At 42.4% G+C, this 24,077-nt stretch overlaps 2 protein-coding genes across 9 annotated transcripts in view; one reads left to right on the top strand and one right to left on the bottom strand.

Annotated features, from left to right (window-relative positions):
- The window catches only part of LOC127568850 (putative ferric-chelate reductase 1), a 29,641-nt gene extending 14,382 nt beyond the window's left edge, over positions 1-15,259 (bottom strand). The window contains exons 1-8 of one of the 3 annotated variants that reach the window (XM_052013065.1): positions 14,667-15,259; positions 10,590-10,786; positions 9,557-9,705; positions 7,077-7,171; positions 5,163-5,307; positions 3,465-3,647; positions 1,910-2,008; positions 1,200-1,347 (exon numbers count right to left, since the gene is read on the bottom strand). In XM_052013065.1, coding sequence (XP_051869025.1) covers positions 1,200-1,347; positions 1,910-2,008; positions 3,465-3,647; positions 5,163-5,307; positions 7,077-7,171; positions 9,557-9,705; positions 10,590-10,785 — 1,015 coding nt within the window. In that variant the 5' untranslated portion in view covers position 10,786; positions 14,667-15,259. Of the gene's footprint in view, positions 1-1,195; positions 1,348-1,909; positions 2,009-3,464; positions 3,648-5,162; positions 5,308-7,076; positions 7,172-9,556; positions 9,706-10,589; positions 10,787-14,096; positions 14,353-14,666 lie in introns of those variants that run through there. The other 2 variants (XM_052013067.1, XM_052013066.1) reach the window with 2 other exon arrangements.
- The window catches only part of agla (amylo-alpha-1, 6-glucosidase, 4-alpha-glucanotransferase a), a 68,482-nt gene continuing 59,054 nt past the window's right edge, over positions 14,650-24,077 (top strand). Inside the window, exons 1-3 of one of the 6 annotated variants that reach the window (XM_052013062.1) lie at positions 14,650-14,781; positions 15,876-15,986; positions 20,564-20,710. In XM_052013062.1, the coding sequence (XP_051869022.1) occupies positions 20,629-20,710 (82 nt within the window). In that variant the 5' untranslated portion in view covers positions 14,650-14,781; positions 15,876-15,986; positions 20,564-20,628. Of the gene's footprint in view, positions 14,782-15,407; positions 15,499-15,875; positions 15,987-19,186; positions 19,490-19,557; positions 19,630-20,563; positions 20,711-24,077 lie in introns of those variants that run through there. The other 5 variants (XM_052013061.1, XM_052013059.1, XM_052013060.1 and 2 more) reach the window with 5 other exon arrangements.

Consider the following 24,077-nt stretch of genomic DNA (forward strand, 5'->3'; position numbering starts at 1 on the left):
ATGAGAACAATGTTAGACCCAATGATTTAGGCTGGGAAATGAAAAGGGCATGCAGACCATAATCCAGCACAAGCACATTCAAGAGAAGAGAACAGAACATCACAAATAGATACTCCACAAGAAAGGTTTCTTGTATTGAATTTCCTTATGAATAGATCAATAGAAATTCAGAGCAAGCAAACATTGTGGTAAGTTTTACAATTTTTTTTCTTTCCCTTAAGGCTGAAGTCCTGATTGGCGCCTCTGTTGCAGCTGCATCAGGAGTGTTACAATGTGATTCTTTCCCCGCTGTTTTACAAAGAGTGTTGAGTGTATCATCCCACAAGGTGGTGCTCAGCTCTTGCACAGCAAATATAATCGACTTTTATTTAGAGTCATCATTCTAGATCCAAACAATTCCAGTGCAGTATTCTGGTGGAAGGCATTGACTCCATCTGTGATTTATCTCTGGCATTCCTGGAACTGCGGAGGGGATGACAGCCCAGTCTCATCCTCTGCTCATCCCATCGATTCTGTCCTCTGATCATCCAGTCTATTCTGTCATCTATGCATCCCATCAATTCCATTGTCTGCTAATCCCACAATTCCATCTTTCAGCAGTAAATCCAGCACAGTAATCAGGGGGGTCAAAACCCCAGCCATGTTTTCCCAGAGCACCTTGGCCACTTCCAGTGTCATCCTAGCAAAAAACAGCAACTTCCACCACAGACTTCGATGAAAACAGAAACCTTGCTCTAATGCTACATTAGCCTTTGAGCAGGGTTGCTGCCCAAACTGAGCTGGGCAACGGCAGCGTGGTGTGCCACTTTGTATGGTGAACAGAGAGAAGGTGAAAGGATTATGTTAACCTGGGGGCAGCTGGGATGTTCAAATGTTTCTGGATTAGTGAAGGGGCAACAAATGTGTCTGTAAACTAGATAGTTCAATGAGGAGATTAGCTCTGTGAATTTTGGAAATAGAATTAGATGAACAGTATCCCTAGTGAAGGGAGGAGGAGAATGCCTTTGCAAAGCAAGGGAATGACCATTGTGTTTCACCTTCGGAGATGTAGTAATTTGGATGGCCCATCAAATATGGATAAAACCCAGTATCACTGTGCTGTTAAATAAATTCAAGCTGTTCAAGTCTCTCTGCAGTATCACTAACTGTGCATGGTACAGATGTGCTTACTTTACATTGTTTGTAAGTGGCAAACCCACCATTTTCTGCTTTCCCTTCTGCTAGGAAAATGTAATATCGCCTGTCCAGGTCAAAGCGTTCACTATATTTAGGGAGCCGAATGTTTCTTCTGAATGAACACTGGGTCACCCCATCTTCCAATCTCCATGCCATGTCATAAATAGAAACCTGACAAGAAAATAATCATTGTTACAATTATTTCCAAGTTGAGATATCTGTTGCCATTGAAAAGAATAAAAAGACCACATGAACATTAAAAAAAACAGTAAGAAGAGTCCATCCTCTCATTAAGTTCACTTTTTTCAGAATCTAGGTCTAGTGTTTTATCTTACCCTTCCATCTATTGAATCCTATTTTAGGAAACTCTGGATGGATCATAGAAGGACAACATACTGTTGTTCAGGGTGAATGTCTTCCTCTTAATTCCTTTTTGTAAAAAATTTTAGTAAACTTTTGTCTCCCCTTCTCAACAGTTGTTAATATCACACCCTCTTAAGCTTGCTAATTAACCCTGAATCATTTAACTTTTCCGGGATGCTTTCCCACAAGTCCACTATTATTGGAACATGAGATTTTCTGGCTCCAATCTTTGCTCAAGGCTATGAATATGTTGTTTTATTGTGTGTGAGCCAGAGAATGCCCTACTCATCTTGGAAGTGTACACAGCAAACTTGTAGTCAAAAGCCCCATTTAGGCAGGTAGGTGGAAAATTTGGATTCACTGCACCTACCTGTGAGTTCAATATTGGATGTGAGCGGCCAGTGGAATGGGCTGGATTGATCTGTACACTTTGATCATTAACAACACATAAATAAACATCATCATCACCCTGTAATAGAAGATTTTTAATTACATATAAATTCAAGTTCAACCATGTCAACATGCCAACGAATCAACTTGCTGTGATTTTTTATTGTGCACTTTATTTGCTCATTGACAAAATGAAATAAGCTTTAAGAATATATTGCAGACTTGTGTATCTTTGACCTCCTTGTGCAGTGTTCTTTATTATTAACTCTATATTATGGTCTCATTTTTATTATTATTGGAAACCTCAGTAGGGAAAATTTTGAGGCCTCCCACCTAGCATTTCACCCAAAATGATAGGGAATGCAATATTGTTATGCATTCTTTCCATCAGTTCCACCAGCCTTACGCTGGGGAATCAGTATACATTGTGACCGTTATTCAATAACTGCCTAAGCAAAGAGGCTCCCAAAGGTAAGTTGGAGGAGCAGAGAGGAACAGAAGTTCACCTGCAGGCTTCACAAAAGCAGAGAAGCGTGTTGTGCTTCAGCAGCTGTTTTTATGGGGAGACTGACAGATCCTTCCTGCTCTTTCTAACCACAGAATAATATCAACAATTTCCAGTATTATAGCATGTTTATGGAGCAAAGCTTCCTAAGCTGCCTCACAAAAGTGATATCATCCATAAATTGATGCTAAGACTCAGTGCAGGTTCTCAGGAAGATGACCAAAAGCTTTGTTAAGCAGTTAGGTTTTATGGAGATTCTTAGCAGAGCAAGACTGCAGAGAGATCTGGGGAAGGAATCCCAGAGCTTGGGGACATTTGATGCTGAAGGAATGACTGCTAATGGCAGAGCAATTACATCATGGATGCTCAAGAGGACAGAATTACAGTAGTGCAAATATCTCTAAGAGTTATATGACAGGAGGAGATTGCAGAGATCGGGACTGGTAAGACCACAGAGGGATTCAAAAAGGAAGGTACATTTAAAATCAAGGTATTACTTAATTAGGAAACGGTGTAGGTTACAAGCTCAGAGGTGACAGGTGGAGAAAGCTTGGTGAAATTCAGGATATGGACAGCAGGGTTTTGGATGATCTCAAAGTTACAGGTGGCCAGGACTGCACTGGAAGAGTATTTTCTGAAGAAGGCAAAGGCATGAATGAGAGTTATGGTTGGGGTTGAAGAATGTTAAGAAAATGAAAAAAAAGACTAATGTAGGGTTAGTGTAAATGGGTGGTTGATGGTTGGTGCAGACTCATTGGTCTGAAGGACCTGTTTCTACCTTCTATGATTCCATGAGGGTGAGGGTGACAACAGCTGAGTTAAGGGAGGGGCAGAGGTGTATGCTGAAAGTTCTAGGAAACAATGAATACAAATGCTGGTCTATGTTTTTGCAGGGACTTAGTGCTAACAACATAGACAAATTCTCCTCAAGGAGATGATTTGATAACTCAGCCTCTGGTCCTTAACAACTGGTATAATCAATGTAAAATCATCCAATGCAACCAAGATTTTGTTTTGCCATAATACTCACCATCCATTTGTCATCTGACAGGGCAAATGAAATGTACCCATTAGATGGTCCACTCAACTCAAAAAGCACTGAAGAGCCTTGCACTGTAAAGGAGAGGAAGAAGCACAATCTGTCGAGCTCAGGGTCACATCCAGTGGGATTCCGCAGGCAGGATTTCTTATCACCACAGTCTGTAGCATTAAACTAGCAACATAAGAAGCTAAAATAGGTCATTGATTCTTAGCAATTCAATCTAACTACATCAAGAATTTAGATTGTAAACCATCAGCCTGATTTAAAGAAGTAATTCATTTTGAAAAAAATTCTGGAAATTGTTGAGCATATGAAATCCCTTCTGAAAGAGCAAAAATAGTTAAAATCAACTGCTTATCTGACTTATTTAACTGATGGTGGGAGACTGAGGATAATCCCATGGAAATTCCTTCACAAAGGATTTTGTTTGCTCTAATGTTAGAATTCATTTGGCTGCTTGGGAGGGAATGATTTCAGGTGGCACAAGGGTGTGCACACTGCAAAACTACGTCAATGTACAAAACTCATTCAGAGATATCGGGGATTTAATGGCAAGGTCCACACTTTCTAAATCCTACACGCATCTGAAATGTAGACAGCCTGACACGTGCTGGGCACCTATCTGAGGAATCTTCTCGTTAATGTATATATTTACCCTCACCACAGCTCTCCCCAAGTCCCACATCCCCCACTGCAGTTACAACTCCCATTTCCCGCTGATTGCTAGCTCAGCCTCACCTTTCCATTGACCTGATGCACACCACCACTTCATAACATCATAGAGTTGTACAGCATAAAAACAAGCCCTACAGCCCACCACATCTATGTATCTACACATCCCACTTGCCTGCATTAATTCCATATCTCTCTCTGTCTTGCTCATTCAATTACCTGTCCAGGTGCCTTTTCAATGTTGTTACTGTTCCTGCCTTTACCACCTCCTCCGGCAGCTCATTCCAGATACTAACTACTCTTTGTGTGATACATTTAACCCTTAGATTCCCTTTAAACCTCCCTCCTCTCACCTTAAGGCTATGGCTCTAGTTTGAGACACCCCTACCATGGGAAATAGACTCTGGCTATCTATCCTTTCTATGCCTTTCATAATTTTATAAAGAGTAATATTGGACATTAAACAACTAAACTTGTTTGTTTTCTACCCAGAAAAAAAATGATTAAAATGCTCAAGTACCACAGATGGAGATCACTGTATGAAAAAATTCTTGACCAAGACATTGGAATCCATTTCATTTCTTGGAAGTTTGACACAAAGCACTTCTGTAAACGGCATCATTTTATGTAAAAGTTAGGCTTGATAAAGTAATTCAAAGTTTTCGAAAGTACATGAACTAATTTAATGGTTACATAGATATTACATGATCTGCTTCAAATAGGTGCTTTTCTAGGGCTGTTTGGCATGAGGTTCCTAGTCTGATATATGCATATACAAATTAAATAAATACAGGAAGGTTTCCCAGAATATTAAACCCATATGTGGAAATCAACTTCAAATAAAGGATCACTTCTCATCTGGAATAAATCCAGAATAAATCCATAAAATCAAATTCAGTAAATTATCCATTTGTCCACTCAAAACATAAATCAATACTATTTTTACACATCCTATTCCAACTCTCCGTCTTGAACTGTGAACTCAAATCCTTAATCTATTTGAAGAGCACTTACTGGTTTAGCTAGCTGGGTGGTTATTGGTAGTACTGGTGGAGACTCTGTTGCAGCCTGTTGTGACAGAGGAGGAGCATTTACTTGAGAAACTATTGGACCACGTAATTTGACCCAGTACGTATTGAACTTCTGAACTACTGTGGCCCTGGAACGACAAAAGTTAAAATTAAGGGAGAAATTCATTACTGTTGTGCTATTTCGTTTTAGGTTTTTAAAAAAAACTATGGTATAAACATAGCAATGGCGAGATGGTGCGGTGTGGGAGGTGGACAATCTTTCATCCTTGATCTGCACTCAAAGTACAGTGGGTCAGCATTTTGAATAGGATGACGTTAAGTTACCGACAGCACCCAACTTGAAACCTGCCTGTAAGCTATCAAGCAGCCCTCCTCTGCACCTGGGCAGGAGGTGGATCAGTGACATTAAATTCAAGCCCAAAATGTATTAATCTCTACTCTACCTTCATCCTCAGTAGTGCTCTTAAAATACCATCATTTTTAAAGTATGAAATTCCAATACCCTTATAAGGCATAAACTCATTTACATTGTGAGGTTAATTTTTTTTTGCACACCTCACAAGTTAATTGTAGAGTGCAAGCAATCACTTAATATAATTGGGATGCTTCAGTCCGTATGCACAAAGGACCTGTGCACACAGCTGTGTTGTGAATCCTCATAAATGCACATTTGATGTTGTCGCAGTTACATTGACATTGATGAGGAAAGCCCAGACATGCATGCAGTGAATTGCAATGTCTTTTACATGTTTGGTCACAGCTGGAACAAACCATTCATGCATAATGTTTGAATTCATGCAGAAGCTTCTGAGGCCTGTTTAAGCACTAATTGGGACCTGCTTGGGTCATGGGCAAGCCACCTCAGATAGGTTCACTTTAAAGTGCTACAATGGATCTCCCTTTTTGGCACCCACGTCCCACTTAACTTTTTCTTCTAGGTTATGACACCTACCTCCTCAGCCCACAACCCCTGCCATGTAAAAACATCACAGAATTTCTGCGTAATCCCATTTGTCTGATCACTGCTCTATGACCTGACTTCTCATTAGTACCAAACTGTAGGTCACCTACCACTTCTTCCCCCACCCCTCCCTACCATACCACTATCAACATGCTGCTTAACTCATGTCCTACCAACTTCCCAGCTTGACTCTCGTCTCAACATTCCTACTGATCCTCACCCCAACACATGCTGATGTGCAGCAACTGACTGTCTATCCTCGGCTTCTTGTCACATGTCCAGTCTGCTCCCCTTCCCCCATCCCACCCTAGACCTGTGACTCATACCCCAAATCAGCAGAATTTCAGAGTGCATGAGGGAGAGGCCTTATACTAGATTACACATACACAACAGACTGGGTCACATAACCTAATGTATCTTACAACAACAGGCCCCTGAGCAAAAGGAAATGTTTGTTGGCCTTTGTCACACTTCTCCCTCAATGTGCTTAAACAGTAGTTATTCAATTTCTAACCATTAGAAGTTGCACCCACACTTTCATTAATTTGCATGTTAGTGTAGCGGTTAGCGTAATGCTTTACAGCGCCAGCGACCTTGGTTCAAATCCGGCCACTGTCTGTAAGGAGTTTGTACGTTCTCCCTGTGTCTGTGTGGTTTTCCTCCAGGTGCTCTGGTTTCCTCTCATATTCCAAAGACGTACAGGTTAGGAAGTTGTGGGTATGCTATGTTGGTGCCCCCAGAACACTACGCAAAAAGATGTATTTTACTGTGTGTTTTGATGTACATGTGACTGATAAAGATATTTTATCTTATCTATGTCTTGGACATACAACAAATACTCACTACTGAAAAACGTGGCTGGTTTTAACTTATCGTTACATAACAGTTTTAACTTATCCAGTGAATGTTGTTTATTAATTATGCTGCAATGCTTACAGGAATTGGATGTGATCTGGTTTTGGTAGGGGTGGGTTCCAAAGCACCTCAATTGTGTGTTTTCCTGATGAGCTTGTGTGACTGACTGCTGAGTCCTATGGAAGAGAGACAATGCTCAACATAAGCTGTATGTTAAATAAATTAGATATATCAAAACACTTTAAGTTAGAAATTGTTCCACGCCATTTTTTTGGTGTTTGAGCAGCATTCTGAGTCATCCTAATGCCGCACAAGAAGCAACTTCAATTGCAATTTATAGACAGTGCTGTTGAGCTCCCCTGTGTAATGTTGTTCTGTCACTAACATTGTCGATTTCAGAGTAGCATTCTCTGCTGATCTGATATCAAAATGTTACACAGCAGATGGGATCTCTGCAGGCAACTCACTCAGCAACACTCTCTTGCTGGGAGGAAGTGCTGCTGATGAATTAATTGGTTAGAGGTAGTGGGGATGGTGCAGGGTGGTGGGTTGAGGGGTTGGGAGGTGATGGGAGGGTGGGAGGTGTGTGTAGAAGAGTGCTCCTAGGAGTTCAGAGGGACTTGGACTTGGACAGGTCAGTGAAGGAGAATGCCTGCAGGAGACATCTTAGAGGTACAGATTCACGAAGTGGTACAGCATGAAAACAGGTCCTTCAGTCCCCTAAGTTCATGCCGACCATCACCCATTGCCAATTAACCCAGCAACCTGTACATCTTTGGGATGTGGGAGGCAACCAGGGCACCTGGAGGAAACCCAAGCAGTGGCAGGGAAAATTGGCAAACTCCACCCAGACAGCAGTAGATGTCAGGATGGGCATCATGCAGACTCTACAGGGCTGCAGGCAGGTACTCCTGGCAGGAGGTAGCTAGGGATGTCTCCGTGAGGGCATAAGCATTGTCTCTGATTTCCCCAACTCGGGGATGACTATGCAGGCAAATGACCTTGCCCCTTCTGCTTGTTCCTGCAGAATGAAGAGAAAGTAGATGAAATCACCTTATGGATTAAGTTCGGGTGACCTCCCTAATGCAGCAGTGTGCAGCAAACTGTGGTACATGGCAAAGATCTGTACTCTGTACAAACAGAGTACTCTGCCCTCTGTACTAATTCAATGTAACTGCACTGTGTAATGAATTGACCTGTACGATCAGTATGCAAGACAAGTTTTTCACCGTACCTCGGTACAAGTGACAATAATAAACCAATACCAATACCAAGATCTTCAGCAGAAACCTGGAATGATCCCGAGGCTAGGACCCTGAGGGTATCCATGACCCTGACCCTCATGGGCAAAGCAATCAGGGTACACATGAAAAGGTATATTTAATATCTCCATGTTGGCATAGCAGTTAAGTTACTGCACTAGAGACTCAAAGACCTGAGTTCATATCACACCATGACAGATCTGGAATTTAAATGCAGTTAACAATTTAGTGGTCTGTGATGATGAACACCAAATTATCAGATTGTTGTAGAAACCTAACGATCTTCAGGGAAGGAAACCAGTCATCCTTACCCAATCTGGGCCTGTATATGTCTCCAGACTCACCAATGCGACTCATTCTTAAACGTCCTCTAAAATGGCCTTGCAAATCATTTAATTCAAGGGCAATTAAATGCTAGCTTTGCCAGTAGTGCCCAGGTCTTGAAATATGAGTAAAATAATGCAGTTTGAGTTAATGTTACAGTTTCAGGAGCAAAGTGCTTCATAAAAGCTAGTTGTTCTGCAAGTAAGAACTGACATTTTTGTTATGAGTGAAATTAAAAATGTTGCTACAGGCAAAATTTTACATGTTATGCAATTGCTGGTGTAACTCAGGGGAATCTTACACCAGAACAAAAATGAAACCTAAAGCAAAAAAAAATTAAGGAAGCAAATTTCTCAGGAAGCACTGAGGCACCTAGAGATGTGTTCAAAATTGCTGTACTCTGAGTTAATCAATTTTTCAAAAACACAGCATCATTTTTTTTAAAGAGAAATGTGAATGAATTTCTTGCTTTTTTGCTTTCTTACTTGTCTGCACAGATTGTCTCTGAATCTTGCAATGACCCATTGGTTATGATGGTCTATACTACAATTTGGATGGTTGCATAGAGGTTAAGGACTGAACTAGCAAGCTAGAGGCAATGATCTGGAGGAATATGTTCAAATCCCACCACCAGCTGGAGAATAAAATTAATTTCATTAATAATCTGGATAAACATCTAGAAGTATTAATGGTAAACAGAAAACCACTGGAATCTCATAAAAACCCATCTGGTTTAGCAAAAAATGATTTTTGTAAAAGGAATATGTGAATCCAGACCCACAGCCACATGATTGATTCTCATCTGCGCTCTGAAATAGTCCAGCAAGCCACACAATCTAAAGGCATTTAGGGACAGGAAACAAATGTTGACCCTGCCATTGATGCCTACAGCCTGTTATGAATTAAAAAAAAACATTATTTTCTGATCTTATAACTTCTGCACCAGTTTTAACATTCACAAGATGGCATACACACTTTTACACCCCCACATGTCAAGAGCTGGGAGTTCTGATCATCAATCAAAGTAAAGGTCCCAAGAGGTCCTGCATTCAGATCAGCAGCATCTCGTGCTTGTATAAAAAATCCTTGGAATGAAGTTCCAGACTGCCTCACACTGAGGGTAACTGAAAGCAAGGAAAAACAGTTTCAGAGAAGGGAAGCAAACAGTCCACATGCAAACAGTCACTATTACTACAATCTGGAGATAACCAAAAGAGACAGGAAGGGCACCAGACATCTTCCTGTCAAGTGGACAGGAAAATCATTGAGAGGTTCATCCCCGGCTTTCTCAAGATGACCAGTTCAAAAGCTGAAGTAAGCCTGTCACACCAGCTTTTGAATGTCATGGAAAGCAAAATAAATGAGAAAACCCATGGGACATGGTATTTCTAAGTAAAATCTTTCCACATCTGCAATAATCCATTACCACAGATGCATCATTAATGTCTTTAGCCCAGTGCTCAATCTGCTTATGACAATGTAATTATTGAACCTAAATACTATGATACCTTGGGGTGGTGGGAGTTGTCAGTGGAATCACAATTAAAAATAACTATTTCCCTTCTCCAACCACTAGATTCGTTGTAGAGAAGGTAATCGAATTAAAGCTGCTGAGAGTTGGCCGTTGCCTGCTCTCAGTGATTGTTGGCACTTCCATGGGTGTGCATGAATGAAGTTGATAATCGCCAAGGAGGTTCACAGAAACTTGCTGGTGATTTTTGATATTACAATTCACTGCACCATAAGGTTACTCACTTGCGACATATTTAGGCTCATGGAGCGTTAATGATGCCATAGGTCAATTGGGTCAAATGACCTATTTCTCTGCTGTATATTCCATCCCATAGCAGTATGAAAACAAACTGGGAACCACAGAAAGTATTCTGAATATTACACCACACCTATGACATGTTTTACTTTAAACCTGAAAAAAATGAATTTAAATGGAAAAGAATACCTGAAAATAATTGTAACATAAATAGGATGATTTTGTTTTAGCTGTCAGTACCTTTTATTTGATCACTTGCGTTGATTACATTTTTGTCCACTGTGATAATGGCAGGACTTGGTGATTTCTGAGGTACGGCGCCATGCTTTGCAATCATGGAGTCACAAGCCACGGTCACCAGACCATTTCTATAGCCAACGATAGGTTCCACAAAGATGCCAAACACAGCAAGCAGACGAGGAATATGCAGTCCCATACTAGTGTGGAATCAGAAAAGAACTGTTTTAATTAGTGCTAATTTTTGTTGGTAACCAACAAGTTTTTCACAAGCAATGAGTAATATTTATACTGTCAACGATTAGTAAGAATCTCTTAGTTAAAACTAATTTGCTGTGATTAACAAATAACTTTAATTTATTCCTGGTGTTAAATTTGTCTCACTTGTGAGTCAGAAGCTTATGAGACATGTGCTGGTTCAGGCAAGTGTGATAAAGGGATTAGAAAATAATTTAAAAAATAGGAAGACAAAGAGTAACTATGAAATTCAATTATCAAAGAACACTAGTAAATTAGTAAAGTACTTTACAGACTCATGAATGAAAAAGGTTGGAATGGAAATCCCATTAAAGCATATACAAGACTATACTACCATTAACAATCGGGAGATAGCAAAAACATTAAAACTTTATTTTGCTTTGGCATTGGATGATGAGTACTGAAATATCTGCATTTACAATGGAAAATAAAAATACATTAAATGAGTTAATCAAACTCAAAACTGATAAAAGCCCTGGTCCAGGTGGATTTTGAAATATATCTAAGGTATCCCAGAGGCACGTATTTAATAATTCTGGTTAACATGTGCAGTACCAGAGGACTAGTGGATAACTAATTTAGTATCTAGAAGAATGATAGATCATGTCCTGGGAATCACAGACCAGTCAACATAATATCAGTGGTAGAAAAAAAATGAAATTCACTACTAAAGGAGAGAATGTAAGAACACCAGGAGACAAAGATGTATAGTAATGAATAATCAGCATAGATTTCAAAAGGGAACCTTTTTTCTTGACCAAGACACAAAAATTTCTGCATATGGTAGAATCTGGAGGAATACACAAAAAGTGCTGGAGGAAATCAACAGGTCAGGCAGCATCTATGGAGGGAAATTTGTTTGACCAACCTCATTGGAATGTTTTGAGCAGGTAACAGTGAGATTAGATGAAGGTCATGTTGTAGATGTAATTTATCTGGACTTTCAAAAGACTTTGATAAGATAGCTCATATAAATTGGAAAATTGATTTATTATTGTCACAAGTACTGAGGTAGAGTACCACAGCACAGAAACAGGCCCTTCAGGCCATCTAGTCCATGCCGACCTAATCTTTTGCCTAGTCCCATCTGCCTGCACTCAGACCATATCCCTCTAAACCCCTCCCATCCCACCCAGGTAGAGTAAAAAAACTTGTCTTACATACCGTTCATACAGATCAATTCATTACAACAATTCATTGAGGTAATACAAGGAAAAGCAATAGCAGAATTCAGAATAAAGGTTTGAGAGAAATTCAGAATAAAAGTTACAGAGAAAGTACACTACAAGTACACAATAAGGTGCAAGATCATAATGAGATAGGTTATGAGGTCAAGAGTCCATCATATCATACTAGTTCAATAGTCATAACAGTGGGATAGAAGCTGTCCTTGAGCCTGATGGTACGTGCTTTCAGGCTTTTGTATCTTCTGCCTGAAGGGAGAGGGGAGAAGAGAGAATGTCCCAGGTAGGAGGTGTCTTTGAATATGCTGGCTGCTTTACCGAGGCAGCAAGAAGTGTAGACAGAGTCCATGGAGGAGTATAAGATTAATGAATAGCATCAGAGAATACATTCAGGGGAAAGTAGAGTGGGAGTAAAGTGTAACTATTCACTGTTATGCAAGGTAAAGTAGTGGTGTTCCACAAGGACCACTGCACTTCACAGTTTAAGATATTTATTAGTCACATGTACATTGAAACACACAGTGAAATGCATCTTTTTGCGTTACTGAGAATGTGCTGGGGGCAGCCCACAAGTGTTGCCACTCTTCCAGCGCCAACATAGCATGCCCACAGCTCCTAACCTGTTCATCTTTGGAAATGTGGGAGGAAACTGGAGCACCCAGAGGAAACCCACACAGAGATGGGGAGAACGTACAAACTCCTTATAGACAGCAGCGGAATTGAACGCAAGTCGCTGGCACTGTAATAGCGTTACGCTAACCGCTACACTACCATGCCACCGATACAGAAAGATTATACATTCTGGAATCAAAGACACAATTTCTAAATTTGTGATGATATTAAACTGGGTCTGGTGAGGGGGAGAAGAAGACTGCAACAAATTACAAAGGACATTAATAAATTTGCAGAATTCATCTTAAATTCTCCTTGGGTGGCACAACAGTTGATTTTTCTGCCTAGGTCCAAAGGCCTGGGTTTGTTCCTGACCTTGGGTCCTGTCTGTGTGGACTTTCCACATTTTTCCTGTAACCGTATGGGTTTCCTCTGGGTGCTCCAGTTTCCTCCCATTTCTCAAAGCTCTGCTGGTAGGTTAGTTGGCTACAGTAAGTTATCCCTGAATGCAGGGAAATGGCAAAAGAATCAAAGGAGATTGATTAAGAGTAGGTTGCATGGACCTGATGGACTGACTGGCCTCCTCCTCTGTCATGTTAGATCTGAATACCTGATCTTTAGTGGAAAGGTGTCACTGTACACCCTCCTTGAGTGTTGCATTTGAGGATTGTCACAGCTCACTAATCCAACTGTATGCCCTATGCATGACTAACAACATTGTCACCATGGTGATACTGATACCAATGTATAACGAAACTAATCCTTCCCGTTGAGACACAATGCCATCATTTATGGCCAGGATTCTGTTTCACGGAAAACCAGGCAGTCATATTGTAGAAGAATTTCAGAAAAGAATTGTAAATATCTAACGATCCGCTCACTCCCTAACCACCAACTCCTTCCCATTAGCTTGCTCTTCCTAACAGATTTGGGAAATTAAAGTGACGAGGAAAGAGTCCCAGAGTTCTGAGCAAGTGCAGCGTTTGTTCTGAAAATCAAAACACATGCAGGACCCAAGGTCAGGATCAAACCCAGGCCTTGGGGCATTATTCTGTTCTGATGTCCTGTCAATGACCGTTAACTCTTTCTTTCTCCACAGATGCTGCCTGGCCCGCCGAGTATATTCAGTACTTTCTGTGTTTTGTTTTATTTTGTAATCCAAATCTTCCATTATATGAATTAAAACCTAGGCGGGGGAATACAGTTTTCCCAGATTTTAATATCTGATTAGCTATGATTTTTGGTTGACAATGCATCTTGCCGTTAATGGCACAACATAAATTCAATTGGTTATTAATGGATCGGCGAAGCCACAGTTGTACTAAATATTTTGTCAGAGGGGAGCTGCTTTCACTGGCTTCGGATCATCATGGAACAATGTGCAGGAGGCACATCATCACCTCTCCGTCTCCGCCGCAAGACTAACAATTTGAATATTACGGACAAAAATAATCACCAAAGAATGAGTAATGGAGTGTTACACTTCCAGAATTATGGCCAGGTCTTCCACGTGAACGATTAATTCTGTCTCTCCTTCCTGCCCCGCCGAGTGTTTCCAGCCTGTTGCGGTTTTATTCGTGTTCTAGTATTTTGGGAACCACCTGAAAACCTCGGCGGGAGTATTTCTGATGCGCCGACAATTTCTCCCGCAGCTGAGTTGATGCAGGACAGCGGCACGTTTTATAAATAATCCAGCTGCCGCAAGGACCGCCTTTGCACTTCGCCGGCTTTGCGAAAATGAAAAAAAATGTATTGACCCCCTCGAGAGAGTAAAAGTTCAAACCTTGTTTGTTCTGACTGAACGCGATCTTATTTTAACTCATTTTCAACGCACATCAAGGTGGTTGTCATCACCTCCACTTTCCTACGCTCTTCCTTTCAGGGCTCTCCCTCCCCTGCTACAACCGAACCACACACGTAACTACGCACATTCCCGATCACTGGCAGACTTGCACCGAACTAAAGTTACCAGTAAATACATTTTTACTGTTTAAGGGTGCAGGGAGCTTCGCCCACTCACACTTACCTGGGGACTTGGAATTTGCGTGCCCTTGCCTGAGAATGACTTCGTATCGAGTTTCATTGTTGAGGCGGGGCTCTGGGCTGTCACCTAACCCGAGGAACTAAAGTTGAACCAGCAGGTCAGTCCTAACGTTACCTGTTACCAATTTGAACCTGATGCTCCCGGCCTCGTTCTCGCAGTTTAACGTAATGTTTCGATTAATCTTATCCAACCTATTTACCATTTTACTTTCATCTGTGAAATAATTTCTTGTATGGTCTGAAAAGCCCGTCCTTCCAGACTTTCTGGTTAACTGCTCGCATACAGACTGTTCCTCCCTGTTCGCTGATGTCTGAGGATCTGATTACTTTGCCTTGGATTTGACCACCAAGATCACTGGCGTGAATTAGAAAAAAAGTAGTGGTTCCAACGCTGGACCTTGGGACCCTCGCTCGGCACTTCTCTGCGGATTGGCATTACAGCATGAATCACTGCCCTCCGTTTTCTGTCTTCTGGACAGTTTCCTAACCGGTCCAACTTCTCCCGGCTTTTTAAATTCTTCCATGTTCGGGATCTAGCGTCACCAGCAAGACCAGCATTTATTGCACAGCCCGATTTGCCCTTGGGAAGTGGGTGGTGAGCTGCCTTCTTGCACCGCTGCAGCCCTACTGGTGAAGATACCCCCACAGTCCTGCTGGACAGGGAGTTCCAGGGTTCAGCTTTGAATTTATTATTGCTCATCTTTCGATTGGAACGTTATGGCTGCTTTGATTTTGATAGATCCTCGACCAAATCACGGAGGATGGTCGAATAAGAATGGGGTAAAATAGCAAATGAAAGTGCTGAGCACCATAAGGTAACAATGGGACTAAGCGGGATGATGGTTGGGAGGTGTTGGAGGAAAATGGTGTGTCAAACCAAGTCAAACACTGCAGGAGAGTCCACCAGGATGCTCTCTGTCACAGATACATGGATTATCTCGGATCTGCAGGTTTGAGATTCTCCAGACAGATCAGCTGACACTAACACATGTTCAGGAGTCTCCCCCAACTGGCCCCATCACTGTTTGCATAATTCAATCTCTCTTGGTCTCCACTTTATAACCAACATTTACTTTCTTCTCTCCAAAGCCCCCCCTTCACTGCAACTTCAAATGTCCTTATTCTCTAACCTTTCCTAATTCTAATAAGAGCTTATTGATATGAAGCATTGACTCTGTTTCTGTCTCCACAGATGGTCCCTGGCCTATTGAATATGTCCAGCATTTTCTGTTTCTATGTCAAATTTGCAGGAGATCTCTGCAGTGTTGGGAAGAATGCAATGATCTGACAAGCACGAGCAGAGGTAAGCGCTAAAGCAGCTACATGCCACAATTAGTTAATGCAGTGAAATCTCAGAAGTCAGTGTGTACAACATGTCATAAGTATTTCAACACTGTACATTGTTGGGTATAAGCGAGAGCAAATAATTCAGAGTTGCAGTTATTCTGTTGTCGGACACAAGTGAATAGGGTGGTAAAGAAGGTGTATAGCATACTTGCCTTCATCAGTTGGGGCACTGAATATAAAAGTTGAGAAGTCATGTTGCAGCTGTATAAAACTCAAGTTAGGCCACAATATAGGAACATAGAACATACCAGCACAGTATGATGTTATGCCGACATTTTATCCTGCTCTATTATCTATCTAACCCTTCCCTCCAACATAGCCCTCTATTTCTCTATCATTCATGTGGCTATCTAAGAGTCTCTTAAATGTTCCTAATGTATCTGCCCCCACAACCTCTGCTGGCAGTGCGTTCCACGCACCCACCACTCTCTGTGTAAAAAACATACCTCTGTCATCCCCCCTATACCTTCCTCCGATCACCTTAAAACTATGCCCCCTCGTGTTAGCCATTTTCACTCTGGGAAAAAGTCTCTGACTGTCCACTCGATCTATGCCTCTTATCATCTTGTCCACCTCTATCAAGTCACCTCTCATCCTCCTTCTCTCCAAAGAGAAAAGCTCTAGCTCACTCAGTCTGGAGGATGTGGATGTTTTGGAGAGGCTGCAGAAGAGGTTCATCAGGGTAATCCCTCAATTGGAGTATATAAGAAGAGGTTGGACAAACTTGCATTTTTTTCCCTCTGGAGCATTGGAGACTGAGGGGCAACCTGATAGAACTACATAAACTTATGAGAGGCAAAGATAGGGCAGATAGTCTTTTTCCCCCCAGGGTGGAAATGTCAAATACCAGACAACATAGGTTTACAATAGGGTGGGGGGGGGGGGGGGGGGGCAAGTTTAAAAGTGATTTGTGAGTCCATTTTTTTTTACACAGAGAGTGGTAGGTGCCTGGAACACACTGACAGGGGAGGTGGTGGAAGCAGATATGACAGCAACGTTTTAGAGGCACTTAGACAGACACATGAACAGGCAGAGAATAGAGGGATATGAAGCACATGCAGGCAGGTGGGGTTAGTATAGTTTGGCATCATAGTTGGCACAGACATCATGGGCTGAAGACCCTTCTGCCCACCATGTCTGTGCCAACCATGATGCCATGAATCATGAACTAACTCCTCTTCTTCACATGTTCAATGTACTCAGTGTAAAGTATTGACTTTCATGTTAAAGCTTCTCACACAGTCTTTTCAACTTTTTAAGAGTTTGATGTGATAATAGTGAAAAGGAGAGCTGTAGAGTCAAAACTATGAATGTATAAAATATTGGCCGTAATATTAAAGTGTATCAGCAACAGGTATAGAACCACTGAATGTGAGAAAATTTCAAGCTTAATGAGGAAAATGTGAAAGAATTTTCACGAATTAATTCCTGCCAAGGCAGAAGGTAGCTGAGTAATCAGTGTGAATGCAGAAACACATTTCTTTGTTGACACAGATTAGATAGTACAAATGGTAAATAGAGTGGGAGGATGTTTGTGTGGATTATAAACAATAGCATGGATCTGTTGGTTCAAATAGGCTATTGTGTATATATATATATATATATATATATATATACACACATACACACACATATATCTCTGATGCAATTTGATATGTGATGAGATTTGGGACAGACCAAAAAGAAAATCAATGGGGCTGGGAAATGCACTACCAGAGTCTATGACTAAAGCAGCTGATGTGGTGTCAGAAAAGATAGGAATATCATACGGGAACAGAGGAGGTACCTGGGATTAGGCGTGGATTGCTACTTGTGTGGATGCTAGAAGCAACACAAACAAGTAGGGCTGAATAGCCCATACCATAAGACAATAAGGAGTGGGAACAGGACCAAGCCATTCAACTGCTTTAGCCCGCTCCATCAATCATGACTCAGCTGACATTTCTCAAATCCACTTTCCTGCCTTTCCCCATAACCTTTGATTCCTTCATTGATTAGAAATCTGTTTATTTCAGCCACTTTAAATTGCTCCTAGTTTAGGTGGATGGTAAAATCTGGGGTAATTTGGTGGGAATAGGTTACAGGGAAAATTGGTAGGAGGTAGTGACTCCTCTGCGAGCCAGCATAGACACGGTGGCCTCCTATTATGTCACATGGAAGTATGGAAATTATTTGTAGTACATAGATTTCATGAGTGCCATGTGCAGTTGCAGTGATACTTCTATGCGTTTAACTCTTACTCACTTGAAATAAGGGCTAAAATTCCATCAGCTCTCCTTATTACCAGCTGCACTTGTATGTTAGCTTTCTGTATTTTAAGAACAAGGACCCCCAATCAATTCTTCCTGCAGCTTTCTGCAGTTTTACTCCATGTGTTCTTCCTTCCAAAATGTACAATCTCATATATTCCCATATTAGTTTTCATTTGCCAACTTCTGTCCCTTAACCTTTCTCTCACTTAACCTTTCAATATCTTTCTGATACCTGGAATCTCCGGTAAATACTGAAAACTACTGGGTCTTCAGAGTTTTTGATGTAAACCAAACATGTAAACTGGATCTAAGATGTTAAACTGTTTCCCCCTCTGCAGATGCTGTCTGACCTGTTAAGTACCTCCAGTATTTGCTATTTTTACTTCAGATTTTCAGCAGCTGCAGCTTTCTTATTTAATTTTTCATTTAATGTCAGGCCTCCACCCAGTCTTAAAGCCTGGCACACTTGAGATCGAGATTTTGAAGCCTTGGGCTTCAAACTCATTATCAGGGGAGTTGTGCATCCTCACGAGAGAAGTTTGTGCATTTCCACCTTCCTTTGATGATAAGAGTAGGGTGGCGAGCTACATTTGTCAATTGGAAACTGCACCCTGAAGGGTCTCACGGCGAGCTCACCGGCAAAGTTCCCCAGTTGCGATTATTTACATGCTGCAATATCAATGTAATTCTGCACAGTAAAACCCCGGGTCAATGTGACCTTCAGCAACTGAAGTTTACAGTCATGATGTTACAACAGTGACATCACAGTAGACTGAGCCACAGAGTGGGGGAGCTGCATTAAACGTACGGCATTTCACTGCAAAAGATGTCAAGTTGTGGGTAATGGGAAACAGCTAGGTAGAGAGACAGGGCAGCAGCTGGGGTGAGCAATGTGTGAAGGATGGAGAGCTGTGCTGAGGTACAGGGTGGTGAGGGGGAGCCCTTCCCTGCCCCGCACAAACATGGCGGCGCTCGCCCCGCTCTAGGCCTGTGCGGGGCAACCGGCTCCATCCGACTGGCTACAGCGAACCTGTTTTTGCACCGGTCTCCTTTCTCGTTTGCTCAGGAGTCAGCTTCCTCCGGGGAGGTGAAAGCTGAGGGCTAGGCCCTGCTCTTGCTCGGAGAGGTGCGGCTGGAGGCGGGATCCCCGACCCGAGCGGCCGGGGACTGGGCAGCCAGGACGGTGGAGTGGAGAGGTTGGGCCCAGGTCTGGCACCGGGATCGGGTGACCTTGAGGGCGGCGACGGGAGGGTGTCCGGAGAGAGGCGGGGTGAACAGGGAGGAGCCGGCGGGTCAGAGCCGGGAGGAGGGAGGGCAATGGAGAGGGAGAGAGCCCTGGTGGAGGGGGTAAGTCCGGTGTGGGGGGTGTTCAGAGATCCCGGGTTGGGCTGGTGCTGTGGCGTGGGGGTCAGAGAGCCCGGGGTGTGGGCTGGGGGTCAGAGATCCCGGGGTGGGGGTGTGGGCTGGGGTTGAGAGAGCTGGGGGTAGGGGTTTGTGTGTATGTGATCCCGGGTTGTGGGGGAGGGGGGGTCAGAGACCTCGGGGTGTCTGTGGGGGAGGGGGGGCCAGTGACCCCGGGGTGTCTGTGCGGGAGGGGGGGGGTCAGAGATCCCGGGTGTCTGTGCGGGAGGGGGGTTGTGTCAGGACCCCGGGGGTAAATCTGTGGGGTCAGAGACCCCGGGTGAGTCTGTGCGGGAGGGACGGGGGTCAGAGACCCTGGGGTGGGTCTTTTTTTGGGGGTGGGGGGGTCAGAGGGTGGAAAGAGCCCGGGTTGGCTGTGTGAGGGGTGGTCGCAGGGTAGCGAGAGCCTGGAGTGGGTATTGGATCAGGGGTATACTGAGAGGTCAGAGTGAGTTGAGGGAGTCAGAGAGTGGAGAGAGCCGGGGTGGGTGTGAAGGAGATTGGGGGGTGGGGGAACAGAACGTCCCACCGCAGCTGCTAGCTGAACGGCGACCGCTTCCCCTGTGGACTGTAGTAGCCCTAAAGCCCATGGTTTAAGTGATGATGGTCACAGCATTGTTACCTACTGCGCCTGCACCGACCGGTGGATATTGCTGAATACGGCTCGCTGTCATCTAACGTTTCTCAAGCCAACTGTCTTGTGGGAGGAAACCAGTTGCGGATTGCTCTTGGGGCTGGTGTTGCTGCAGCTCAGTGTAGCAGTCTTACCTTGCTTTTTCTTTTACTCTGTTGGAATTTATAATATTAAAATGCAATTGTTAAATGTTGATGGTGGGGAATCGTCCACTTGATCTGCTGTTCATTTTGTGTACGCTTTTAGGGGATTGCTGATTTCACCTTAGTTACTTTCTGCTGCGGAGAATCAGGCACGATTAAAATTGAAACATGCAACAGCCTAAACAAGTTCGAATTCTGCACTTAAATCGTTTCGACAAGCTTGAAAAAACGCTTTTTCGGCTCAAACAAGGTTAGTGTGTGTTTAACCGTCATTGTTCGGTGCAAATATCCGTTGCAACCTCAAATAGAAGAACTACCGGAATGAGGTGAGCTTATGCATATTAGCAGACTTGTATTTAAGGCGATTTCACTCTAAGGACCGTTGTTTCAATGTTTGGTTCCAGTGTTGTTTGCTTCCGGTTTATACTGTAATTTTGACACATTCGCACATTAAAAATGTTTTGAACACGCATGTCAGCAAATGCACTTTTTGTTAGCATGTTTTAGATGTGGACACAGATAGCCCGGTCTAATTTGGGAGCAGTGTCAATGACCAGTAGTAAAACTGCTGTCACAGAAGTTCACTATCAAATAGTTTGCTTGAAGTATCTCGGGCGCTGTTGAATATTTTGTTGCTTTCAGCAAACGCTGTTGTATCCTATTCATGTGGTTAGTTGCTGGAGTGACTCTTGAATATCCACTCTGTTGAAATTGAGGTTTATCAAACCTAATTCTAACTGGAAACCTTGAGCTAGCAGAAGATGTCTTCCTGCTACGATCTATGTAATATTTAAATACTGTGTAATGAACCTCTAGGTTATTACTGTTTTCTTTCCAGTTCTCTTTAACCCTGATGATTTCCCACTCTGAATCCGTGCATTTGTTCAGGTAGCATGGCTTTTCGACTTTGTAATTTGTAACTTTATTTTGGCTGTAGCATGAGTGCCTGTACCTGAACCTGTGCCAAATTTCAAAGGCCTGCTGTAGTTAAACATAGACCCAGTTTGGAAAGTTGACCAGAATATATTGCAGATGTCCTGCCTTCCCCCTACTCCACAGTATACTCAACCATCCATAAATGAAGAAGAGCCAGTAGGTGTTGATATTTTTATCTTGGAGCTAATTGGGAAAAGGGCAGGAGATGTTAAGTGTCTTTGTGGGTGACAGAGTTCCTGAGCTGTTGAATCCCTTGGGGAGGACATCATGTAACTCCTCCAGTAAGCTCTCCAACAAGAAGGCATCTCCCTCCAGCTTCTCTTGAATATTCCCCTTTGGGGCCACTTCACGATCTTGTTCTTAGGAGAAACTTTTTTTTTGCTGATATGTGCCCTACTGATACCTAATTTACTTCTCTGCTTGGCACAAAGAGTAACTGAGATTATAAATTGCACTTTTGCTCAGAAACTGTCCTCTGCTTTTGCAACACTTACTTGCCTGGTAAATTCTTGCTCTCGCTTCTTTGTCAGAAAAAATTACTCTTCTCAGTGTCCTGTGATTTTAGTGGTTGGGGTTCTGTGCATGTATCACTGTGGCCTGGGTTTGGTCCCCACTCAGGGCAAACGTTGTGTGTTAGTTGTGTAATTTCTTACAGCTTTAAGGTGAGAGGGGTGAATTTGAAAGGAGATTTATAAGGCAAGTTCTTTACACAGCAGAAAGTGTCTGGAATGTGCTGCCAGGGGAAATGGTGGCAGCTGACAATAGCAATGTTTAACAGGTATTTAGACAGGCACATTAACAGACAGGGCATGATTGGCACAGACATCACGGGCCAAAGGGTTTGTTTGTCTGCTGCATTGGTTTATGTTCTATTATGGAGTGCAGGAGACAGAGCCCCAGAGAGTTTAAAAGAAGCATAGGAAACAGGAACTCAGAATTTTAAACAAAAAGCCAGGGAATTAAAAACCTTTGTTTAGGGTACATAAAACAGTAAGTAATATAACATTAATAGTTTTTAAGAGTTTTATATATGTAAATTGATCTGATAAATATAGGCATGGCAGGGTACTCCAATTCTGACTTGTGGAATGCCGGTCCTGTGTCTTTGGGAACTCTAGGATGCTTTCTGTATCCTGGATGACTACAGGTGAAGGAAGTGTCATTAATTGGAGGAGCTTGAGAGACAGCTGAAGTCACTGTGGTCTATAAGTGTGATCGAGTGTATTGGGAAGTATCAACCTGCAACTCAGGAGTGCTGGCAGAGATAGAACAGATGGCAGCCAAACAGAGAGGGGATAAAAAATAAGCAGGTAGGTATTGTAGGAGATCCCAAGGATGAACCAAGCCTAATTGGCTGGCTCAACTTTGTATGAGAGGAGAAAGGTTAAGCGAGCAATAGTTATAGGGGATTCTATGGTTTAGAGGTTAGATCGGCATTTCTACAGTCACAGACGTGATTCTGGGATGGTATATTCCCCCCCCCCCCCAACACAAATGCCGGGGATGAGGATGTCATTGGATGGCTGCATGAAGGTTTGGAAAGCGAAAGTACAGCTAAAGGTCCATATCAGTACCAATGACATTGGTTTGAAGAAAAAGGATGAGGTCCTGCAGGAAAATCTCAAGGAGTTAGAAAAGGAATTCTGAAACAGGACTTCGAATGTGGTAATCTTCAAATTACAGTGTGTCACAAGCTAATGTGTACAGAAAATAGGAGGAGAGAACAGATGTAGACGTGGCTGAAAAGATGGTACAGGAGGGAAGGGCTTTGGATTCCTTGGGTATTGGGACCTGTATAGGCAGATGTATCGATGAACTGCAGGCACAATAACCCAACTCTCTTTAATGAAGGTTGAAAGTAATTTAGTTCAATTGAAGCCAGGATCTTGCACCTGAGTAGAGCAAGTTATGAAGCTGTGCATTGGCTTTGGTAGACTGGGAAACTACATTAAAGGTATGATAGTAAAATAGCAATGGGTAAGAGTTAACACATAGTTTCCAAGAAATATACATCTCTTTCAATGCAAAACAAAATAACAGGAAAAGTGATCCAACTTTGGCTATGAAGAAAAGTTAAAGATGGTATTGAATTAAAGGAAAAGACTTACAATATTGCCAAAAGCGGTAAGTCTGAAGATTCAGAAAATTTTAGAATTCAGCAAAAGAGAATCAAGACATTGTAAGGAAAGGGAAAGTAGATTTTACAAGAGCAGGCCTGTGAGAAACATTGAAACATAGAAGCAGATTGTAAAAGCTTCTATAATTTTTCAAAAAAGGAAAAGACTAGCAAAAGTTAATGTTGTCCCATTCATGAATGAGGCAGGTTAAAGACATGGCAGAGAAATTAAAAATATGTCACTGTGGTCCATCAGCATGATTCAGTTTTTTGCGTGTAATGTGTTTCAGGAAGTGACCACCCTGCAGGGAAGAAGACGCAGGAACTTCCTGAAAATAGTGGAGAATTACAGGTTTAGAGAAAATGAGGAACACAGAGAGATTGGCATTAGTAAACTAGTACTGTGGGAATTAATGGGCTGAAAGCTGATAAGTCCCCAGGACCTGATGACCTTTGTCCCAGGATTTTCAAGGAGGTAGTTACAAAGGTAGTGGATATACCACTCATCCACGTTTTAACAGATCCTAGAACAATTCTCCCAAATTGGAAGGTAGTAAATGTATCG

Source organism: Pristis pectinata, chromosome 3 (genome assembly GCF_009764475.1).
Source record: "Pristis pectinata isolate sPriPec2 chromosome 3, sPriPec2.1.pri, whole genome shotgun sequence".
Classification (NCBI taxonomy): domain Eukaryota; kingdom Metazoa; phylum Chordata; class Chondrichthyes; order Rhinopristiformes; family Pristidae; genus Pristis; species Pristis pectinata.